This window comes from Epinephelus fuscoguttatus, linkage group LG17, assembly GCF_011397635.1.
Source record: "Epinephelus fuscoguttatus linkage group LG17, E.fuscoguttatus.final_Chr_v1".
Classification (NCBI taxonomy): domain Eukaryota; kingdom Metazoa; phylum Chordata; class Actinopteri; order Perciformes; family Serranidae; genus Epinephelus; species Epinephelus fuscoguttatus.
The window spans coordinates 28,442,215-28,464,406 of NC_064768.1; the positions used below are offsets into that span (position 1 = coordinate 28,442,215).

At 40.8% G+C, this 22,192-nt stretch overlaps 2 protein-coding genes across 9 annotated transcripts in view; one reads left to right on the forward strand and one right to left on the reverse strand.

Moving 5' to 3' along the window:
• The window catches only part of LOC125905225 (cytoplasmic dynein 1 intermediate chain 1), a 76,324-nt gene extending 69,768 nt beyond the window's left edge, over positions 1 to 6,556 (reverse strand). The window contains exons 1-7 of one of the 7 annotated variants that reach the window (XM_049603115.1): positions 5,960 to 6,556; positions 4,826 to 4,947; positions 4,433 to 4,547; positions 3,692 to 3,779; positions 2,530 to 2,571; positions 806 to 865; positions 1 to 50 (exon numbers count right to left, since the gene is read on the reverse strand). The exon at positions 1 to 50 is cut by the window's left edge and continues 66 nt beyond it. In XM_049603115.1, coding sequence (XP_049459072.1) covers positions 1 to 50; positions 806 to 865; positions 2,530 to 2,571; positions 3,692 to 3,779; positions 4,433 to 4,547; positions 4,826 to 4,933 — 463 coding nt within the window. In that variant the 5' untranslated portion in view covers positions 4,934 to 4,947; positions 5,960 to 6,556. Of the gene's footprint in view, positions 51 to 805; positions 866 to 2,529; positions 2,572 to 3,691; positions 3,780 to 4,432; positions 4,548 to 4,813; positions 4,948 to 5,959 lie in introns of all 7 variants that reach the window. The other 6 variants (XM_049603114.1, XM_049603113.1, XM_049603119.1 and 3 more) reach the window with 6 other exon arrangements.
• Positions 6,557 to 10,516: 3,960 nt separating this feature from the next.
• On the forward strand, positions 10,517 to 20,949 carry pdk4 (pyruvate dehydrogenase kinase, isozyme 4). 2 transcript variants are annotated; one of them, XM_049603306.1, is made up of 11 exons: positions 10,520 to 10,904; positions 11,431 to 11,572; positions 13,334 to 13,405; positions 14,822 to 15,006; positions 15,365 to 15,454; positions 15,751 to 15,828; positions 18,324 to 18,400; positions 18,488 to 18,586; positions 19,111 to 19,224; positions 19,565 to 19,678; positions 20,658 to 20,949. In XM_049603306.1, the coding sequence occupies exons 1-11, from the start codon at positions 10,787 to 10,789 to the stop codon at positions 20,799 to 20,801; spliced, it is 1,233 nt and encodes a 410-aa protein (XP_049459263.1). In that variant the 5' UTR covers positions 10,520 to 10,786; the 3' UTR covers positions 20,802 to 20,949. The 2 variants fall into 2 exon arrangements, 1 of the variants encoding a protein (XP_049459263.1); XR_007451642.1 differs by lacking the exons at positions 18,324 to 18,400; positions 18,488 to 18,586; positions 19,111 to 19,224; positions 19,565 to 19,678; positions 20,658 to 20,949 and having other exon boundaries at positions 10,517 to 10,904; positions 14,822 to 15,032; positions 15,751 to 15,798.
• Positions 20,950 to 22,192: the final 1,243 nt, after the last annotated feature.

The window sequence follows — 22,192 nt, forward strand, 5'->3', positions numbered from 1 at the left end:
GGAAGTCTACCTGTGTGATCTTGGAGGCCCCCAGCCTCTGCATCCTGCGCCTGGGTAACAGAGACAAGATGCTCTGATTAGAATAGTTATATTGTGCATAAACTCAATTTGTCCTGTTTACAGTGCAATATATTTGCATTTGTTTTGAAATTTAAAGCAATGAATAACATGTGGAACCTTGTGTCTGTAGCAACCACTTGACTGCGTCATTATAGTGCTTGAGTCTTTAAAGGGGAACTACGCCCATTTTCAAAATTTATACATTATTCCCATGGTCTAAAATGGTCCAAATTTCATGAGTAAACATGGACAACTGTCACCAAAATCCAAAAGCTAGAGTGCTGACACTCAAATGTGTGATGTCATAGGATATAAAGTCTGGAGCTGCTCTGCAGAAAATTAATTCCGAGGATGAAAAATGTTCTAGATGAAACTGAGAGCACCCCAAGGATTGATACTAGTATAACTTCTGTTTCAGATCTGAGAAAACAACAATGAATAAAGCTTATATGGGTATAATAATGAACCAGGTCCACCAAATCAGCTCATTCATTGTCTACGGAGCAACTTCAGACTTTATACCCTTTGACATAACACGTGTTCAACTTACTTCTCTGGTTTCTGGTTTGAGAGAATGGAGCTCATGTGCAAATACTGACTGAACTTTCCTGGGCATGGAAATAACAAATGGTGGTGTTCCCCTTAAATCGAATATTAAATTAGTGTCATGCAATGCCATATAAAGTGTGTTACAGTGCAATTTTTTTAGTGATACAGTGAACTAGAGGAGAGAAGGAAGATGTACCCGAGCTCAGAATCAGCCTGCAGCTGCAGCACAGAGGGGTCTGTGTCCCACTGCAGCGTCCTGATGTCACCAACAGAGGGAGCAAGAGATGACATGCATGTTTACAAACAGACACATAATAAAGAACACACAAACAACGGCACATGTGTCAGTGACACAAAGAACATACATTACCACATGTATGCACACACACACTCACCTACAGACCAGTTATCTAGAGAACAGCTTAAAGGAAAACTTTACTCATAAAATGACTATATGTAGATCAAGTACTCACTGTATTAACTTGAATTTGTGGAGAACACTTTGTTTTATTGCATGGCTCTGAGATGGTTATGGTAAGGGACGTGTAATATGCAGCAGAAGTTGTGTGAGAGTTTGTAATCAGTTGTTTTGAAATAGTTTTGCTGTTGTTAAATGTGGTCCTGTTTTACGTCAACTCATCAAGAATTTGTTCATCTTGTTTTCTCTACGAATTCAAGGTAACACAGGGTGAGTAACTGATATACAAACGGTCATTTTGTTGGTAAAATACTTCCTGTCAACTTTCATGCAAACACGGCACTATTAATGGAAAAATGTTTGGATAAGTGGATATAGTGCAGGAGGGTTATACATTAGGGAGAAATTATATTTCACTATAGCTCAGTGTATTCTATTTAAAGACCTCTACTCATCCCTTGTAATATATTTCCTGGTCATCTGCCAGGAACCTAATGTTGAAATTTATGGACAGAACAAATTTCCATGGTTTGTGTTGAAGAAGGTCAAAAGTGATTTCATTGTTTCCAGTGGGGAAAACAATTTGATCTGATGGCTTTTAAATGCAGGAAAGCTCTGCAGAATGCTCTAATCCTCTGCAGCATTCACTTTTAGCAACATGGATGACATTATCAATCTGTATTTGTGTGACGATCTGTGTCTTGATGTTTCATACGCAAATCTGTGATAAATGATGCATGAAAGCCATGAACAATATATCCAGCAACATGATTTCCATCTCACATCTAGAGCACAACACACATCATCTATAAACATATTCACATCCAGCACATGGAAATCAAATTAAAATGCACTTGTAAAGATTTAGCTTGCTCGAAATACATGACATATGCTTGCCATGCATCGCCAATGAGTTTTTCAAACGATGAGGAAGTGACTGAGCTCACTGAATCTTCTATAAATTCAAGTCAAATAGCAAATGCAACCTGGAGAGTTTTATGGCAACTTGGGTTCAGATCTACCAACTGAAAGGATAATGCTTCCAACATCACTACACTTTCTGATGATACCCTTTAGGGCCAGTGAACACGCCCATCAGACCTTCAGCTTGTGCCACACAGCGCCAGGTGAGAGTGGCAAAGCATTTCGTTAGCCTGACAGACCGGCTGTTTTGCAGTAACAGCGATGACACTTTAAGCAGCAGATTGTCAACTCTGCGAAGGCTGAAATGACTTCTATGGCTCAACTCATGCAAACAGAACTCTTTCGAGCTGGTATTACAGGAGACAGTCGGGCTTCACAGGGGAAGTCGCCATAGGAGTCCAGAGGGACGAAGGAAAAAGGGGCACTGCGTTGTTTTGATCTTAAAAATCGTGATGGGAACACATTGCTAAGACCACTGACAACACTGCAGGGGACTCTCTGCGTTCACATAAAGGTTCACTCAGCTAAAAAAAGGAGGGAAGGGGGGGGATTCCTGGGTTTGACGTGAAAATGCTTACCTTGAGCTCTGTGCTTGGGACTTGTTTTTAGAGAAACCTGACCTAAGAAGGGACACACACACATACACAGCCACAAATGGAGAAGCTCAAAATGGCATGCCATCATTCGGGGTGGATTTGGGGGGAAATAAATCTCATTCCAGGCAATGGAACTAACTCACCAATTTGTAAAATCCAATTGGTAAAATCTAAAAAGAAACATAAAGTCTTACGTAAGAGAATTTATTTCTGCTAGGAACTTAAATGAGCTCCCACACGCTCTTAATCCCCAATTCCACCCCTGGCCATACCAGAACAACACATCACTAATGACCCCTGGGGGCATCACTCACACACTGACCTCTACAGTCAACTGCCATTAAAAAGCAAATGGAAAGCGCTTGATGACCACTCTCTTCTCAACTGCAGGTTTAATTCAGCAGAGCAGGCAGCCATGTGTAGAACTTAAAGGTAAATAGTTGCTCCATTGCTTTGGTGTGTAATGGATGTTTAAGCATATAAATAAATGCAGGAGCATATGACACATGAGCTAGTAAGCACTGTGAATACAGAGCAGTGACAAAAGGGGGAAACGCTTATATTTTTTAAACATACTCCATTAACTGGCTCACTAAGGCTGCTTTCTGAAAGTTTACCAATGTGGTTCTTACTTGCACAGAAATTAGCATCTCTCTCTCTTTTTTTTTTGTCAGACTAACAGCTTCTTTGCAGGAATGTCTGCAGCTGAGACTTACCTCGACATCAAACTCCTCAAGACTAGTTGTGAGAAGCAACAAGCCGCACAGTGGTCATCAAAACACTGGATGCCATGACAAGTGACAGATACCACACTCAAAACCTAACAAGGCACCACAATGTCACCACTAGGGACACTCATCCTTACCTAAACCTGTTGTGCCATTGATGAGAAGAGAGACAGAATATGTGTCAAAAGTGACAACATGCCAAAAATATTCACAGCCCAAAGCAACTTCATATCATCATTTTTAAGCCGCGTGATCGTCTTTCAAGTTTAAGATGCAGGCACCACACACTGGTTATTGGTAATCTCTCAAAAAGCATGCCTGATACGCAAGAGTGAGCAAAGTGTGATGTGTCTTTTACATAATGCATTTCACACCTGACATTGAACTTGGGTATGAAGTGTGTCACTTCGGCCTACCTGCCTGCTGCTCCTCCATCAGCTGAATCCTGGCTTCCCGTCTCACTAGGCGTGCTCACTGATTTGGAGGGGGACACAGGGGTCGGGACTAAATAACAACAATAACATGAATCTAACATTAAAGCCTGCAAAGAATGGACTGTTTGAAAATTGGCATGAAACATCACAAAGTAAAATGAGTGATGGACCAATAAAATCAATGTTTAAAAAAGGAGAGGTAAGTCAGGACATCAAATGCATTTCTAATTTTGCATGTGTTATATTTGTACTCAGCTTTGTTTGAAGATGTGGTATAAATAACCAAAGTTACAATAACAGGCATAGATAGCAGTGACCCAATTTTGAGGTGTTGAGGGGTGTTGTTACAGTTTCAGGCCACTAGAGAACAGTACTTCCAAAAGCTTGCTGGAGGTGGCAGACACCCTGGGGATTCAACCTGCAGTCATTTATCAGATTTGTGCACAAGTGCAGTTAAGAGAAGATATCTTTAAGCAGCATATTTTTCCAAGCTCATGATTCAATCATGTTTAAGGGCATCTTAGGTTTGCTACTTGGAGAGTATAATCCAAATGTTAAAGGGTTCAGTTGGCTGTAATTAATGAAGTCTGGTGTCATTTCAGAACCATCTCGGCAACTTTTACTGTAGGTAACAAATACTCCTATTGCAGTACAATCACAAGAGAACAGTGAAATAACCTTTAAGGGTTACTTTAATGTTAAGGTGGTGAGAGTATTACAAACCTAGTGGAGGCTCTGGTGAGATGCCAATACTCTGTAGCAGGGCCTCAGTCTCCCTGCGCTTACGGTCCAAGTCTGAATCCTCTGGGGTGGACTCTCTCTTCTGCTGGCTCTCTGACTGCTCAGGATACAGAGCAAAAAATGCCAGTTTACTCATCATGACTTAAGATCCAAGCTAAGCAAACACATGCACGTGCATGAACATTTTGATCGAAAATTCCAACACCAACCTTCTGCACACACATAGATGATTGTATGCACGCATGGACACACACAACCTCAGCCTTTTATGTGTCACGGCCTGACAGAAAGCAATCGAACACACAAACAGTGCACACCAGAGTGCGATACAGTATGGGTGCCAGTCGTGTGGATGTTACTCACTTTTTTCCTTACCTCTTTCTTCTTCCTCTCCTCCTCCTTTATCTTTTTTTCCTGCCTGATTTGGGCGAGGCGCTGCTTCTTGCGCTCCAGCTCTGCTTTTAGGTCACTTTTGTCTGACATGTTGTCCTACAGGGCTTCGGGTAAAGGAACGAACAGGAATGAGCAACACAGGGCACTGTTACAATATGCTGTGGTTTCATGTTAACATGATACAGTATAGAGGAGTATCAGTTCTTCCAGTGAGCTGGAAGTAATGCTTCAGAAAACCCACTGGGTGTGGCAGTTACACATCTAGTACATCCATAACCTTGTAGGCTCAGCAACCATTAAGGACTTGAAAATTGGGAAACAGCTGTCAATACTAGGCCATTCTGGGCCGGAGAGATTTCCACATCGGTGTTACACTTGTAGAAGTAGCCCTGTGTGTGCAGGTTATATTTTGGCAGCCACCTCCCTGTTCAATCCCTTAGTCAAATCAACAGAGTTATTAAACAAAATAAATCACCTTTAGAGTGAAATCAACATTACAGTACTCTAATGTGGTTCATGGGAATGGCTCAAAGCTCAACACCTCTATTGACACTGTTCAGGTTTGGTGAACATACAGCAAACAGTAGTGATTATTTACTTTAAAAACAGACTAAATGTAGACTTAGGCTCAGGATCTTGACAAGGCTCACTGGCAGTGCTCTGAGCTATTATTACAGGAAAAAAGGTGGGCTTTGTTGGGTACTGGGTACTGTCACATCCCTCACACATAGCGAATGAACAGACACCTGACCCTGGGGGTATAAAAACGTCTGCTAAAGCTATGTGGAACAATAAATGGGAGAATATCTAATATTATGTGCGCAGTTGACACATACACAGTATAACCATAACAGCAAACACAAGCCACGTAGCTAAATATGTACACAGGAATAACACCAAGCCCCTGAGGCGTTTGTTTAATTAAAGTACTGACGTTAGCATGGCATGTCTATTCGCAGCTAACTAACGTTAGCTAATCACAAATTTGACAGCATCTGTATTTGCGTCAATGCGTTCACGGCCTTGCTATTAATTCTAGTGTGTGTTTTAATAACAAAAATGGGAATATTTCATCGCAAGAAACCGTCAAATGCACTGTTATTGTTTCACTCATACCTTGTCCACTCGCACTGGTAATGATGTGTCACCCGGCAAAGATGCTGTCTCACTGCTGCACCCCGAAAGAGGAGAAAAATCAACACATCCTCCTCCTGAATCACACTGAATCGAGGCCTCTCGGGAACCACCGACTAGGTCGGTTAAACGTTTTCGTGTGGCTATTGGTGACACCGGTAACAACGGAGCATTTCAGCGGTCGATGACCCAGATAACACATAAAACAGGTGCACCGCACGCCGATACATCCCTAGGAGGAGTAGGATGATGTTGAGAAGGAGGAGAGGAAATCCCTCCTCCTTTGACACGCACTGTCATTGTCTCATGGCTTTTGCAACGCCGCCATCTTGTGGCCGTTTGGAGGGAGAAGTGCGTTGGAGGGTGGCCGGCCAAAACTAACAAAGTTGACACCTGTCAGAGATGTTACTGTACTAATAGACCGTATATTATATTTTTAGACAAATAACGTATAAGAGGCTCGTAGTTGAATGCTTGTTTAATTTTAGTTAGCGTTCCATTAATATTGAGCTTAAAACTGCAGTAACGTCTCTTTTGTGGACGGACTAATTTCGTAAAGTGATAAAAGCGTAAAACAAACTTTTTTTTTTTTCGGGTAGCTCGTCGGTAGGAAATGATGTAACGTTAATAAAATATTCTGTTATTTACAGCACGATAAGGATTTAACATTTTTAAGAAGAACCCGACTCTCCTGACTTGACATCATTCTTCTTCTTCTTCTTCTTCTTCTTCTTCTTCGAGCTTTAACGGCGGTTTACATTCCTACTGCCATCCCCTGATATCAGTGCTGCTCCTCATGATTGATTTCGTCCATACATTGTCCTCTCCTTCTGATGCTGAAGTTTAATACAAATATGTTTATGTTTTCCTTTTTAATAGCTTGTGTAGCCAGATTGTTCACTCTCTCATTACCCAGAATACCCATAGTCATATGTGCAGGACCCCAAATTAATTTGACCTCATTGCCTTGTGTTATTTCTGTTTAAGTGTTAAAATCTCAAGCTCAAAGCTGTCAGTTTACTCAAAACTGTTCTGCCAAATTGTTTTATTTGACTTATTATTTATGTCTATATGCTAAGCATTCTAATTTAATGGGCATATCTGATGTTACAACAATTATGATATGTCGTTTTGTAGCTGTTTAATATACTTACCTTTGATATAAACTCAAACCCAGTAAGTAAGGCAAATTATTTAGCCGAGGAAATGGTTGTATATTATGCTGAATTTACATATGTTTTTTTATAATAAGGACCCTGAAGAAAGCCTTTGGATTCCCTTATTAGAAAGTAGATACATTAATAGTGTAAGGTAACTTATGTACTTTTGTTTATTCCTAGTTATGGTACGCATGGCCATGTATTGATCTGTGTTTGTTTATTGTACAGAAAAAAATCATCCATTCATCCATCCTCTATCTATTCTCCTACTGCAATAAATGGTTATAATGGCTCTTGGATCCTTGTGTTTAAGTGTGCACACTGGCTAGAAGCTCTGTCCAGTCAAACTTATACTCCCTAATTAGGCAGTGTAACATTCTTTTTTTATTAATGTATTGTCATAATTTTGAATATTAAGTCTCATCATTAAAGGCTGCATGTAGTCCATTTACATTTTGCATGACTATAGAAACTCACTCACTAAATCTGCACTTACATTTCTTGCCTTGATTTGTGATAGTTCCAAATCTACCAACAGAGTTTCTAGTAACTGCACAGGGAATATAAGTCATTCAGGGTGGAGCAGCCAGAGTCCTTACATGTACAAGAAAATATAAACACATTATGCTGAAATCACTTCATTGGCTCTCGGTGCAATATAGAATCACTTTCAAAACCCTGCTAATATCTAAACAGCAATTAATGATTTGACTGCTAAGCAGACCAATTTTTGACTTGCTCATTAATTATAAGCCTGTCAGGCCTCTCAGGGCATCTCACAGATGTTTCCAAGCTGTACCCAGGATTAGATCCAAGGGTGCGTTTAGTTACTGTGGTCCTGCTCTCTGGAACAAGCTGCCTGATGACTTGAGGTCCAGCACAACTGTGTCGACATTCAAATGCAAACTTAAAACCATCTTATCGTGTTATCTCCCTTTCCCAGCAGACCATTGGTTGAATAACTATCTAAGTGGTTTTCTGTGTAAAAGCAGTGGCATTTCTCCAGTCTCCATTTAAAGGGCACACACATGCAGACACTGCTCGCAGTCTAAGAGCCCACACCTGAATCGTGTCCAATCCTATGATTCGTTTTTGATGCAAATCCCAAAACTATACTCCTATAGTCTAACTGATTAGAGCTGTGTCAAGGATTAAATATTGGCTCCCCAATATTTGGCAATTTTTACACCTGTCTACAATTTTTTTCTCACCATGAAAATCTGAGTCAAAATACAACCTACTATTGTTTCAAACAAGTCTTTTTTTCTAATCATCTCATAAAGAACATTAATTCTGTTGTTGGTCTTTCAACTAAAATCCTAAGCATCGCATTTCTTCCCCCATATCAGCTTGATTTATCACTTTTTTGTGCTCCATTGCCCAAATTGCTCCCTCTTGCCCACAACCCTCCATCATCTCCCCCATGTGTCATTAACTGTAACTGAGAATAGTATGGGACTGCCCTACTGCCCTGAGGTAGGCTATACCATTTTCAACCTCGTACTTATTGAAAATTTCAGATCCTTCTGTAAACTGGGTGGTTCTTTTATTCAAAAGGTCCATTATCCACTTAAAAACTTTTACTTAAATACCCATCAAATGTAGCTTTATCAGAAGACACTACTTCCATATGCTTTTTCTACAACAAAAAACACTGCAGCTACTGTTTCTTTATTGTTTCTTTATTAATATTCTAATGCATTTGCAGCTTTAGCTAGCACATTTTTTACCTTTCCCAAAGCAATGATGATTCGCTTCATGGTTAAACAGAGCAGACAGTTGGAAAACCTCACATAACCTCTGAAAACATCAACAGCAGTGTTTTTATCAGATCACAGCTGTAAGCCTGACTGGTTAAATTTAACAAAACCACAGAAGAACAGTTGCATACAGAACAGATTTAATGATTTGAAGCTAAAGTTGCTTGAAGTCCACAGGCCAAAATACAAAGGGAATATGCTTTGAGACATAATGAGGAGAACTTGAATCACCCAGACACTACCGTTTCATAACTACCCCCTGCTGAATGAGTCCCTGTGTGACCTCATAACCAGAGAATCCTGTAATAAATGACAATAGAAATACAGCAGGACTCTTGTGCCACAGTTTCATGGTCCTTTCCTCTCGCCTTGATTCTGATGCAGAGGTGCAGGAAGACTTGTTGGAAAACTAAGATTTTATTATTCCCAGGTTTTGATATGAATGATTTTGGTATAGATTATTTAAGTCTTGAAAAGAAGATCCCGCACAATGCTCTTGCTCAGCTTCATGATTTATTAGTTACACTAACATTTCAGACCCTCTGGACCTTCGTCAAATATTCAACAGGTAATATCCTGCATCTTCAGTTTCTCCTAGTAAGTATAAAAAAGTATAAAAAATTAAACATGGTCAACAATAATTAAGTCCTAGTGTACTCAAATAAGACAACAATAAAGTCCCAATGTCTTCAAATGAGTACTTCCTCTTAGCTTGATACTGTTGTTAAAATTGGTCAAATTTGTTGCCATAACAAAGTACAAACATTATCAATCATAGATAAATGACTTTCAAACACAAAATGTGATCAGGTCTGGGTTCTTGTCCACTTTCATGTCAGGATCGGCTGCAGACTGACTTAGCAGAGACGGCTGCCATGTTGTTTATTTTCACGGATTAGTGTATTGTGCCCTCCCTACCACTAGATGGCACAAAAAAGTGTCCACAAACAAGGACAACAGGTTTGAGTTAAGTAGAATGAAGTATAAGGTCAAGTAAACCCAAAATATGATGACACAGGGTCTCATGTAGTGCAGCCTAGGGATCCTGCCAGCTGATGAGGAGCTTTTACCCACTCCACTTCAGTCTGCTACTCTGCATTGTCTGTGTAGCTGCCTATGTTTTATTGCCTTGCCTCTGTTGATTGTTTTCGTCCTAAGTTGTAATGTGTCTTTGTTGCAGAACAGGAATCTGCTGAAAACCAGTTTTTAACTGAGCCAGGCCAGTTTTAACTTTAGCACACGATGTTGCTTTTAATTCCTTTCCTGTATAAATGAAATCAAATGACAGTCATCACTCTACCTCTTAAACTTAATCTCTTAATCCAATTAGATTCCCCAAACACACCCAGCTCCTCATCAATCACTGATGTATTGTGCATGACACTGCCTATGGATTTTCCAGTCACATACTGGAGCAATAATATTTTAAACCACTGCAAGTCCATGTGCTGCATTAATAAATATCCTTGCCCTACATTGTCCATGTCCTCAAATCATAATAATTTACAGCCACAAACTTCTCCTCCATCAATCAACACTTCCTCCTGGACATCCTGCAGCGCCAGCCCGATCTTGACGCTCATTGGTCGGTTCTCATGTCAATCCCGCCTTCGCCCCGCCCAACAACACCACACACCGCTCACTGTTGGAAGTTGTGTTTGAAGGGCACATAACAACTTGCAGAGATGCGAGAGGACAGCCCGAGAAAAACAACGATGAGAAAGTCGTAACCAGCATCCTGAGAAATATAAATTTACTGAGGAGGCTGTTAAACGACGTCGAGCTTTAGCCCTGCTAGCTAACCGTCGTCAAACTGGAGCGAGCTGAGGAAAGAAAGGGCAGTTTGTCCCCGATATATTTACAGCTGGGGTCTGTCGAGGACAGGAAACATGAAGTTCGCTCAGTTTTTGCTGAAAAATGGCTCCGTCGCTGGGATACCGAAACAAGTGGAGAGGTTTGCCAAGTTTTCCCCGTCTCCGTTGTCCATGAAGCAGTTCATTGACTTTGGTGAGTGTTTCTAGTGGTGTTGGTGTTGTCGGAAACTGTGTGCTACCTGTGAGCCTGCTTTCCCACACTCACATGCTAGTTGCACAACTCACGCCATTCAGTGTTAATGTATGTCCTGGTGACAGTCCTCCATAGTGTCTCCTGGGTTAGGGTTAGGGTTAACCCCTAACCCTAACCACATGACTGAAATCACCATTTTGAGTTTTAGATTTTGATGACTGGTGCCATTGTGGGCATTGCAGTGACCAAGAGAAGACAGCTTCTAAAAACTGATGTGTGGTTGATGTTACTGCTACCTCAGCACAAAATAAAGCAGATATTGTCACCATAGTTTTTTATTTGATTTGCGCAACAGGTTCCTCCTTTAAGGAAAGACTATATCCACAAATAACCCTAGGTAGATGTCCTCCAAATATCAAGTAAAGGTTGCTGTGTCTTTGTCTTGTGTTGTGACAGGATGGGGTCTAAAGTTGTATGCTGGCTCAGTGTTTTATTTTCCTGTTTCTGTCCCCGCATGTGACTGCAGGCTCGGCCAATGCATGTGAGAAGACCTCCTTTGTGTTCCTGCGGCAGGAGCTTCCTGTCAGACTGGCCAACATCATGAAGGAAATTGATTTCCTCCCTGACAAACTCCTCGGCACTCCATCCCTAAAGCTCCTCATCAGCTGGTAGGATTCCTAGGCTACCCTGCATACTGTGTCATCGAATGCAACCTGTTGGATACCTGACAAAAGTCCAGAGGGACTGAAATGTCAGTGTAACTAATACATTGTGAAGCTGAGTTAAAGCAGTGTGTGGGATCTTCTTTTCAAGACTAAGATAATCTTAGTTTTCCAACAAGTCTTCCTGCACCTCTGCATCAGAATCAAAGCAAAAGAGAGGGCAGGACCATGAGACTGTGGCATGAGAGTCCTGCTGTATTTCTATTGTCACTTAGTACAGGATTCCCTGGTTACACAAGGTCACACGGGGACTCGTTCAGCCTGGGGTAGTCATGAAACGGTAGTGTCTGGGTGATTCAAGTTCTCCTCATTATGTCTCAAAGCATATTCCCTTTGTATTTCAGCCTGTGGACTTCAAGCAACTTTAGCTTCAAATCATTAAATCTGTTCTGTATGCAATTGTTCTTCTGTGGTTTTGTTAAATTTAACCAGTCAGGCTTACAGCTGTGATCTGATAAAAACACTGCTGTTGATGTTTTCAGAGGTTACGTGAGGTTTTCCAACTGTCTGTTCTGTTTAACCATGAAGCGAATCACCTCCTCGCTCACCCCGCTGTTGTCTGAGCACTGTCTGGCTCGATGCCATCGATCTGGGAGTGTACTTTATTTATACTGGATAGGCTAATGTACAGGCAGTTGTCATGGTGGTATGTTATTCTTGTGTAATATAGCTTTAAGGATTATGTGTACGCTCCAGTTTCGTGTTGTGCCATCAAGATGCAGCACTGTTTTGGAATTTTGGAAAATGCACACTACTTGGTGCATGGCAGCATTTGTTTGTAGTTAGAAAATTCACACAGTTATGCTGACATGTGCAAATCTGTGTGCACACGCCCATTTCAAGGTACATGTTGTAAAGAAGAGTGAAAGGTTGTAAACATCGGGGGTGCAGCCAAGTAAATGTGTGTACATAGGGTAATTATGTTTGTTGTAGGTTTTCAGCTGTAATCATTTTCTCTTGGATTTTGTTTTTCCACCATAGCTGCTACTTCCTGGTCACATTAAAACTGTTCTATTCTGCAGGAAACTTCACCCTAGCATATTGATTATGTCACGTTGAGACATGTTAGCAATACCATCATTACCCCACCCTGCTCTTCTTATAAGAGCCACAGGAGTGTCTATATATGGCTGTGTACCTCCTTCACTGTGGCTTTCTCTTCTCACTACGGCAGAGCTCTTTGGTTGCCAGCAAAGAGTAGATCTGTCACTTGTTAATGTTGTCGACAAGGGCAGAGAGGTCATGCCTTGATATTTCCTGGCAAGCTTGCGAAACCACAAGTCGCAGAATAGTCTATTTCAGGATGTACATCTGTTTGCATGACGGGACTTAATCCAAAATTTGAGCGCTGAAGGTCAATTGAGGGACAAACCAAGCACATTGAAATCATAGGCAGTCACACTGCTGTTCACCTTTCACCCAGTTTCTCTGCTGTGAGACAGCATGAGAGAGTGTGACTCAAACAACTCAGCACTTGAGTCCTCTGCATCCACTGGCCTACAGATAAACTCTTTGATAAAATAAGCAACTGTTATCCAAAGAGGAGACACTGTCATTTTAATCATGTGGAAATAATTACACAGTTGTGAAACTGGTTAAGAATTTCAAGCATGTCTAGTCTAGCAGAAATTCACTGCTTGCTGAGTAGTTTTTAATTCTTGCATGTCTCTTATTTTCTTCTAAAGTCCACCCTTTTTGTTCCACCAGGTATTCACAGAGTTTGTTGGAGATTGTAGATTTTTTAGAAAAGGATCCAGATGACAAGGATGTCCTGAAAAGGTAAGTCATTTACAGACACTTTCCAGTACATACGTACTGCTTGTGTAGACCTTCACCATGTCCCTGTCTAGTTGTTTTGTTGCTGTTACCAATCCAGTTGGTTAATTTTTCAGTAACTGCCAACACTGATTCAGTAATCCAGGGATTATTTAACTGCCTATTTTCGACCTCACACTACAAAGACAGGATCAGTCCAAATTGTAATCTCACTCACAGTTCCTGAAGGCCACCGTCAGACTCAAAGACTGAAAAAGAAAAGCAGAAGCTCCATTTAAAGTCCAGTGTGTAGGCTTTAGGGGATCTGTCGGCAGAAATGAAATACATTATTCATAATTATACTTTTATTTGTGTATAATCACCGAAAAATTTGAATCTTTGTGATTTTGTTAGCTAAGAATGAGACCTTCCTATTTGCATACGGAGTGGAACCACCAGGTTGTACTGCCATTTTTCTAAAGTTGCCAAGACTGGACAAACCAAACAGTGGTGCTAGAGAGGGACTTCTCATATTTTCACATTATTTGAAGCAGGGTTTGGTGCCTGTCGATATGTCCTGAAGGATTTTAACATCTTGGACAAATGGGAAAAAGGCTGGTCAAATATTATTTGTGCTAAAGGTGCTTAAATAACAATTGATAGTACTGATACACCATGTAAACAAACCAGCGTAACCACTCCAAAGATGGGTGAGCACTTGCTATCTTCATGCGCTGTATAGACATATAGACATATTTTATTGACATAGATATAGACATAGAATAATGAAATATAGCCAACAGCAAGTAGATTGTTATTAGCGACGGTCATTTGCCAGAAATTTTTAGCTCCCTTGTGATCTCTCCTGCAGCCAGCTGCCACCTTATTTAGGTTGTTGCAGTGAAATGATAAGGTACAACAAACAACTCCATAAATCAGCTGTACGTCGTCCATTGCTGCGCTTTCAAAGTGAGCGATAGGAATTAATAGAAACAAAAAGTACGGCTCAAGACGCTGCTCAGCAACACTCACAGCCAGTTTGGATATTCCAATCAAGAAAAGTGCAGTCCAGCTGATTTTGTTGTCAACACTCTCTTGCGTTGTTTGAGAACATGGTGGGAATTATTTTAACCAGACATTATGACTGAAGAGATTGAAATGTGGTGGACTTTCACAGATTGTCCCAGTCAAAAAGCTGCAATTACCAGATAATGTCAATACTGGTACATTGAGAGCAAAGTTTACCGAAGTCACATTCCTTATATGTGCACACATACTTTAACTCTTTATCACATACCAAATGTTAGAGCATGTTTTACTGCTTTCAACCCAGTGCCCAGTGCCATTAACACTGCTGGTTACATATATCCCAGTAATCCTAGCGCACTGTTCTACCTGCCCTCACACACTCACACGCCTATCATGTCTGTGCCCTCCCAGCTTCACACGGACTCTGGTAAACGTCCGTAATCGGCACAACAACGTGGTGCCCACCATGGCTCAGGGCGTGGTGGAGTACAAGGAGGCCTTTGGCGTGGACCCCGTCACCAACCAGAACGTTCAGTACTTCCTGGACCGCTTCTACATGAGCCGCATCTCCACACGCATGCTCATGAACCAGCACAGTCAGTATAGCACTCGGTGATTGACTGTGAGTTAATCAACACAGTTGCTCACACACGAAGCTCATGTCATAAGATTAAAGCCAACGTGTGATAATGTTTGAGAGCTGGGATTCAGAAATGTCACAGCACATTTTGTCCTTTTTGTCTCATTGTGTCTAATGTGATTTTTAAGATTTAATGCTGTAAAAAAAAACACCCAGCCTGCCTTGAAGGTTTTACACTAGTTCTATGGAACTTAGTCAACTTGACATGTGCTCTATAATTGTTTAAATATTGACAAATGTAGAAAATCTATGGACACTGAATTGTATCTCTACGGATTTTCAGTCACACACATTTGTTGCTTTGTGCCCTGTAGCATTAATCTTCGAAGGCAGCGTGAACCCAGCCCATCCTAAACACATAGGCAGCATCGACCCCACATGTGACGTCGTGGAGGTAGTAAAAGGTAATGAATAATCTTTCTCAGCTCCAATACGGCTGTCTATACATACACAGTCATACATACCCTGGACGTGTTATCTACTTTCCCTCAGTCTCTGTTTGTACAGATTCATGATTGTTTGACCTTTTATCATCTGATATTTTTAGAGTCAATACACAGAGTGGGAAGTGAAAACACCCACCTTTTCGATGTTGTGTAAACTGATGCACTGAAAGACGGAGACATACGTTTCTCTGCTGTTGTTCTCCACTTTCTCACGCTTCAAAGTAACCACAGATATTTTTTTTCCCGCTCTCTAGATGCCTATGAGACTTCAAAGATGCTGTGTGAGCAGTATTACCTGACCTCTCCTGATATGCAGATCATAGAAGTCAATTGTAAGTCTTAAAAAACAACCTTCATGTTTGTATTTGCAGATGTTTTTTATCCACATTTTTTTTGTAGATATCTGTGTGAGATGGAAGTTGTGCTGGTGTGCTCTTGAAAATTCAACTAAACCTTTTAGGATTAATCTGTTTTGGCTTAAGTGAGGCTCCCGGTGTCTGTGTCCTGTTAGTTGGGCCTGCCAAGAGCTGGCGTCAGCATCAGGCATTCCTCCATTTAATTCATTACCTACAGATAATGTGACAACCTAACCAGAGCAGGGGAAGGCTTTATTTTATCACGTGTATGCTCATACATCTGGGGTGGGAAAACATTAAAAACTGTAGGTAGTATGATTAATGTACATGTATAATGAGACTGTGTCAAAACTGAGTTTATGGCTGGACCGTGCTGGATGCCAGAGGTCTTTTAAAAGATTCTGATTTAAAAAATCTGTAAATACATTAAGAAGAAGACCAATACACTTTGGCAGAGGGACCCGCTTTCTCTGGAGCTGTATCCCCTTATTAAGCACCTGTTTGCTCCTATTAACACAACCCTCCCCTCTTCAGCCCTGGTCGGCGATGTACATCCCTGTGTGACAATGATTTGTAAAATGTTCTACAGGTGTGTTTAATTGGCCAAAAGAAATAGTTCATGTGGTGACCTTTCTTCTCAAAACTGTGGCGGCATCCAGTCCGACACTGTATCATGTAATATTAAGTAATGTTTCTCATTAATTTTAAAGGCTTGTGTGTCACACAGACACTTCTGTTCCTCAAACAAATTGATGAGGTGATTCTCTCTTTCCTCTGTCAAAAACTTGGCTGGGCTAGTTAATGCTAATTGCTAATTGGTAATTCCACCCAAGCAGCAACCTCAGAGGCTGAAAAATGAAGCTAAAGCAGAAGTGCCAAAAACAGCAGTTCATCAAATGGTCACTTAAGGGTTGGTTCAAAAACTTCACAGCAGAAATAAACAAGTTTGGGGGGGGGTTGCATTTATGCCACAGCATTGGCAACATTGGAGGCATCATGTTTTCAGGTTGTCTGTATGTACTTTCGTCACATGAACATGATATCTCAAGAACAACCTGGGGAAATTTCTTCAAATTTGACACAAACGTTTACTTGGACCGAAAAAGTAATTGATTAGAATTTGGTGGCTGAAGGTCAAAAATCAAGGTCAGAATTCCTATGCTGATTATGACAAGACTTCACACAAATATCCAATAGGATATAATGTTGTCACAGACATGATTGTAAACTTGACTGGTGTGTAAAGGCATAAAACCACGGGACAGTAATTCTCGTTATAAAACTCACCCGTTAACATTTTATTAAGGCCGAAACTTACACATATTAAAGGGGAAGGCCACTTGAGTGACAGGCTGTCCATGAGGCGCCGCCACAGTCTGAGTCAGATCTACCCTTTGCTCCTCCACAGCTCACCCCTCTCATTCAAATATGGTCACTTCTGGCACCAAAAAACCAAGATGGCAATGGCCAAACTTCAAGGCTTCAAAACAGCAGTCCGCAAACCAATGGCTGACATCATAGACACAATGTCTGTTTTTTATACAGTCTATGATTCCACCATGTTTTCATGCTAACGTTACAGTGGTGACTGAAAATGAGTCGAACAAAGTTGTCACTCATCTGACAATAGCAATGTGCTTTCCTACGCTGTGACAACAGTGTGTGGATGAGGTATTACAGTAAGTTGATAAATTTTACACATGTTGCAGCTAGCTAGTTAGTTAGCTTGCTAATTCCACCATGCTATCATACTACATTGGTTACAAAAAATGAGGAATACAGTAATACAGGACTCTCAGCATCCACGGCTCTGTCAGCATGTCTGCGGCTATTCATTTCAAAAGGGGAAATATTCACATTTATGTCATTGCTCACTCAAACCAATGGTGTAAAATCATCATTCACGCATTCACTCACTTACTTTTTCACTCACCGACAGACTTTCGTGTTTATAGGGCTGGCCTCACATGCTGCTGTCCAGCCAAAAGAGACTAATATACTGTATAGATGAATATGTGGTTTAGTAGAATAAGTGTGATAGTTATTGATACAATATGTTCTATAACTGAATCCATAAACCCAAGTCCTGCTGCAGAATGAGTCAGAACATGCACCAGGGATTTTAATATAAACTGTACATACTAGGCCAGCATGTTCTTGGCAGACATGTTCTAGATTATATAAATCGAAATGATGAATGGAGTTACAATGTCCTTTTCTTTGTTTAATTTGGCAGGAATGGCTTTATTTTTTTTTTCACTGATATTGAAAATGCTTGTCTTGTCTCAGGCCAGAGTTAATGTGTAGTTTTGTAATGCATGCAGTTTTCTTAGAGTTCTGCTTTCAAGCTCTGGTGTACTTTTCAGTCAGGGTATCAGGGTTATTGATTTGTTATGGTTTTAACATATTTCCACATTTAGGAAAGGTGTCTTTTTTCCCCATGTGATCAGTTTTATTAAATTTTTTCACAGCCAAAACCCCCAACCAGGACCTCCACATTGTCTATGTGCCATCCCATCTCTATCATATGCTGTTTGAGCTTTTCAAGGTACAGTGCCTAGCAACCCTGAAAACTAGACTTATAATATTCATCACCCCGTCTGCTGACTCGTTTTGTGATCTGCTTCTCTGTCAGAATGCCATGAGAGCTACAGTAGAGACCCATGAGACGAGCCCAACGTTGCCCCCGATCAAAGTGCAAGTCTCACTGGGAACTGAGGACCTCACTATCAAGGTAGATAAATACACAGAGTTAAGGTTTGATCACAAATTTACACTAAAGGCAACACTGTGCAGGGGAAATCAGGTTAAAATTACACCAGCAAACAAGTGTTGTTCCAGTCACTGCCATCAGCTATACTGTGTACTGTATGCATGTCAATTCAATTTAATTCAATTCAATTTTATTTATAAAGCCCAATATCACAAATCACAATTTGCCTCACAGGGCTTTACAGCATACGACATCCCTCTGTCATTATGACCCTCGCAGCGGATAAGGAAAAACTCCCCCCCAAAAAAAACCTTTAACGGGGAAAAAAACGGTAGAAACCAAAAAACGGTAGAAACCAAAAACGGTAGAAACCATTTGAACCTTGGTAGTATATAAATAAAGCTAATCCAGATGACCTGATTCACAAAGCATGACACTGTTTAGATTCCATTCAAATGGCAAATGCTTAAGAGCTGATTAGGTCACTGCTACCAGAACAATGAGAGGAGCCTTGTTGATATAAAATACCTCCCCTTTATTTTTAGATGTCTGACAAAGGAGGCGGAGTCCCTCTGAGGAAGATCGAGCGCCTGTTCAGCTATATGTACTCCACAGCACCCAGTCCAGTCCACGTAGACAACTCTCGCAATGCACCACTGGTGAGACTAAACCTGCCTTCAGTGTTGTCTTAGTCAGTGGACTGTATGCTACAAGCTTGCTTTTCCATTTAATGACGAGGTTTCAACTGGGATTACAAGTTATCTAAATGGTTAATTTCACAAAGACTCACACAGCTGAGCAAGGTTGCACATTAGCTTATTACAGAGAGGAATGCAGTCTGCAACATTGCAATGGATTACACTGTAACCAAGAGAGAAACACAAGACCTGTCCACACCACAAACCCACTACAACATCCACCTTATTTCGTAAATATTGTAATATTTTAGCAACTGGTCCAGACAGGCTAATCTGTATTGATACTGTTGTCTTCCGTCAGGCTGGTTTTGGCTATGGCCTGCCCATCTCCCGTCTGTATGCCAGGTACTTTCAGGGAGACCTGCAGCTCTACTCTATGGAGGGCTACGGCACCTCAGCTGTCATATACTTGAAGGTGAGAACTGCACTACCTCCACACACAATGTCAGAAATAACCTTAATAGTTGGTGTAGAGTTCACATATATATTTACTGTCAGCTGCACAAGGTTGATTGACTGAGTGGTGGCAGATGTGGCGTAGCTGTGTAATGCAGGCAATTCACTACTAATGTATGTCATGTTGTGTGTTATAACTCACCACAGGGAGACCTTTTTGGCCTCTACTTTAAAGAGACAGTTCAACCCAAAATCAAATGTACATATTTTTCCTCTTACCTGTAGTTTTGGTGCTCAAGCGCCAGAAATATACACTTTAAAAACTCATCAGCAATGTCTCTTTCCAGAAATCTTGACCTGGTTACTCCAAAGACCTTATGAGCAGTTTCATGCAGGAGCTTTTTTCTTACTACCAAACTATGCCCGATAACTACATCATCGCACGGAAGGAAGTGTGCGTCTACTCATGGATGAGGCTCGTGCACAATGTTGGTCGGTCTAATCGGTGCTAGGTGAGCTAGCAGTAGATGCACGCTTCCATCTACACAGTGATATGGTTGATGGGTGTACTTCAGTGGAAAGAAAATAGTTCCCGCTTGAAACTGTTCACAACGAGGTCTGTTGATAATCTTGAGTAATCGGGTCATGATTCCTGGAAAGAGACATTGCTGTCGAGTTTTTAAGGAATATTTTCGGAACTTTGAGCACCACAAGCTGAGTGTCATGTAGTTTCATTATATTCAAAAAGGCAGACGTCTCTACAGTTGATATCTCCATCACTCTGCAACTTACACCAAAACTATCTAGACTGATGAATAGCACTGCAGATAAGGGGGAAGTATGTATTTCTAGGTCTTAAGGTGAACTATCCCTTTAAGGAGCATATAGAGGGATCTTTGAAGGAAAGCCCAACAAGAAATTACCTGAAACTGATTCTAAATCAAGCATACATGTCTGCGTGAAAAGGCCAATAAGAACCTTTCTGTTGCATATCACAGGCTTTGTCCTCAGAGTCAGTCGAGAGACTTCCTGTTTTCAACAAGTCAGCCTTACGGCATTACCAGACGACCATAGAGGCTGACGACTGGTGCATGCCCAGCAAGGATCCAAAGAGACTGGGCAATTCCAAGAGGACTCTGTGATGGCGGACTGAAGGAGGATACAATAAATGTAAGAAGACAAAGAGGATCCATGTTGGAAGAAATGGATAAGCTTGTACTGTAAGTGGAAGAAGGCACCAAAGGCTTTCAGCACGCTGCTGAACCTGGACTTGTGTGTGTGGGTTCCTTTGTCGCATAGGAGAGAGTAATCTGGATAAAGGAAATGGTTATTGTTGGTGTGGAGAAACAGATTAATGCACCGAAATAACTGAGCTGAAAAATATTCCAACCAGCCGGCAGGCAATTTCATTTTACTATACGACGATTACAGGCTGCTAATGGCAATGGAACTAGTACTAATCTTCCTTTGCCTCACTCATTACACTCAGTTATCACTTATAATACCATGTTAACACTTGGAAGTAAGCATGCTGTTTGTGTTAATGTAACGTTGTTTTTTTTCTTCACAATCTTAAGTTTTGCACACGGTCTTTGGTCAGTGTCCTGGGTAAAGTTTTGTAGGCTAAGTGTGTATCGATGCCTTGAAACACCCAGCCAAAACCAGCTGCAACGGGGTCACTTGAGTTAAACAAAATGGGAACATGCTCAACTACTCCAGCATAAACACCAGAGGAGCAAAGTCTGTTCTTCCACTTATGTTCATGGAGGCATTTCAGTCGTTTTGAACTTGTAGCATTGCTTCACTCACACAACTTATGCATTTCAGTGGAGTTCAGCTCTTATACAGCCACAGCATTTTAGAGATGCCAGAAGAAGAATTTGCACTGGTTATGCGTGGCATAAAATGATAGTATTTTTGCTTTGATGACATCAATGTAAATTTTTAGTCTTTAAGCTTCTTTAGTATAAGGTGTAAAAGAATATTGTACTTTTAATGTACGTCAGTAAGCTACCTACCTTAGCCTTCAATCTATGCAGGCTGCGATCATTTTAAAAGTTGGAATATTGTGAATAATATTTGATGGATGTTTGGTTCCGTAGAGCAAAAATGAGAAAGTGCCTGTCTGGAGAAGTGGAATTGTTATAACATAGCATTGCAGCATATGTGAAGTTAATTTGTACGGTTGAACTGTGAGTAATTATATTTTAACTGTAAAACTGCCAAGTGAAATATGTACTACACAATAATAATTCTCCTCTGTTGCTGATCGCAGCAGGAGTGAAAATACCATACACACTTTTTAAACTGTTTCCAAGAAACTTTTCAGTGTTTCTCTGAGAGTAACTGTAGACCTGCAGTCACTAGATAATATCATGCTAAGTGTTTTGTAATGATGCATGTGTTGTATATTTAATAACCCACTTTAGAGGGTGTAAAGGCCTTTGTGAAATGTCAAATGCTTTAGTGCTGATCTAACAGATATTGCCTTATCTGTATCTAACAATTTCACATTTTTCCATGTCTTCATTAC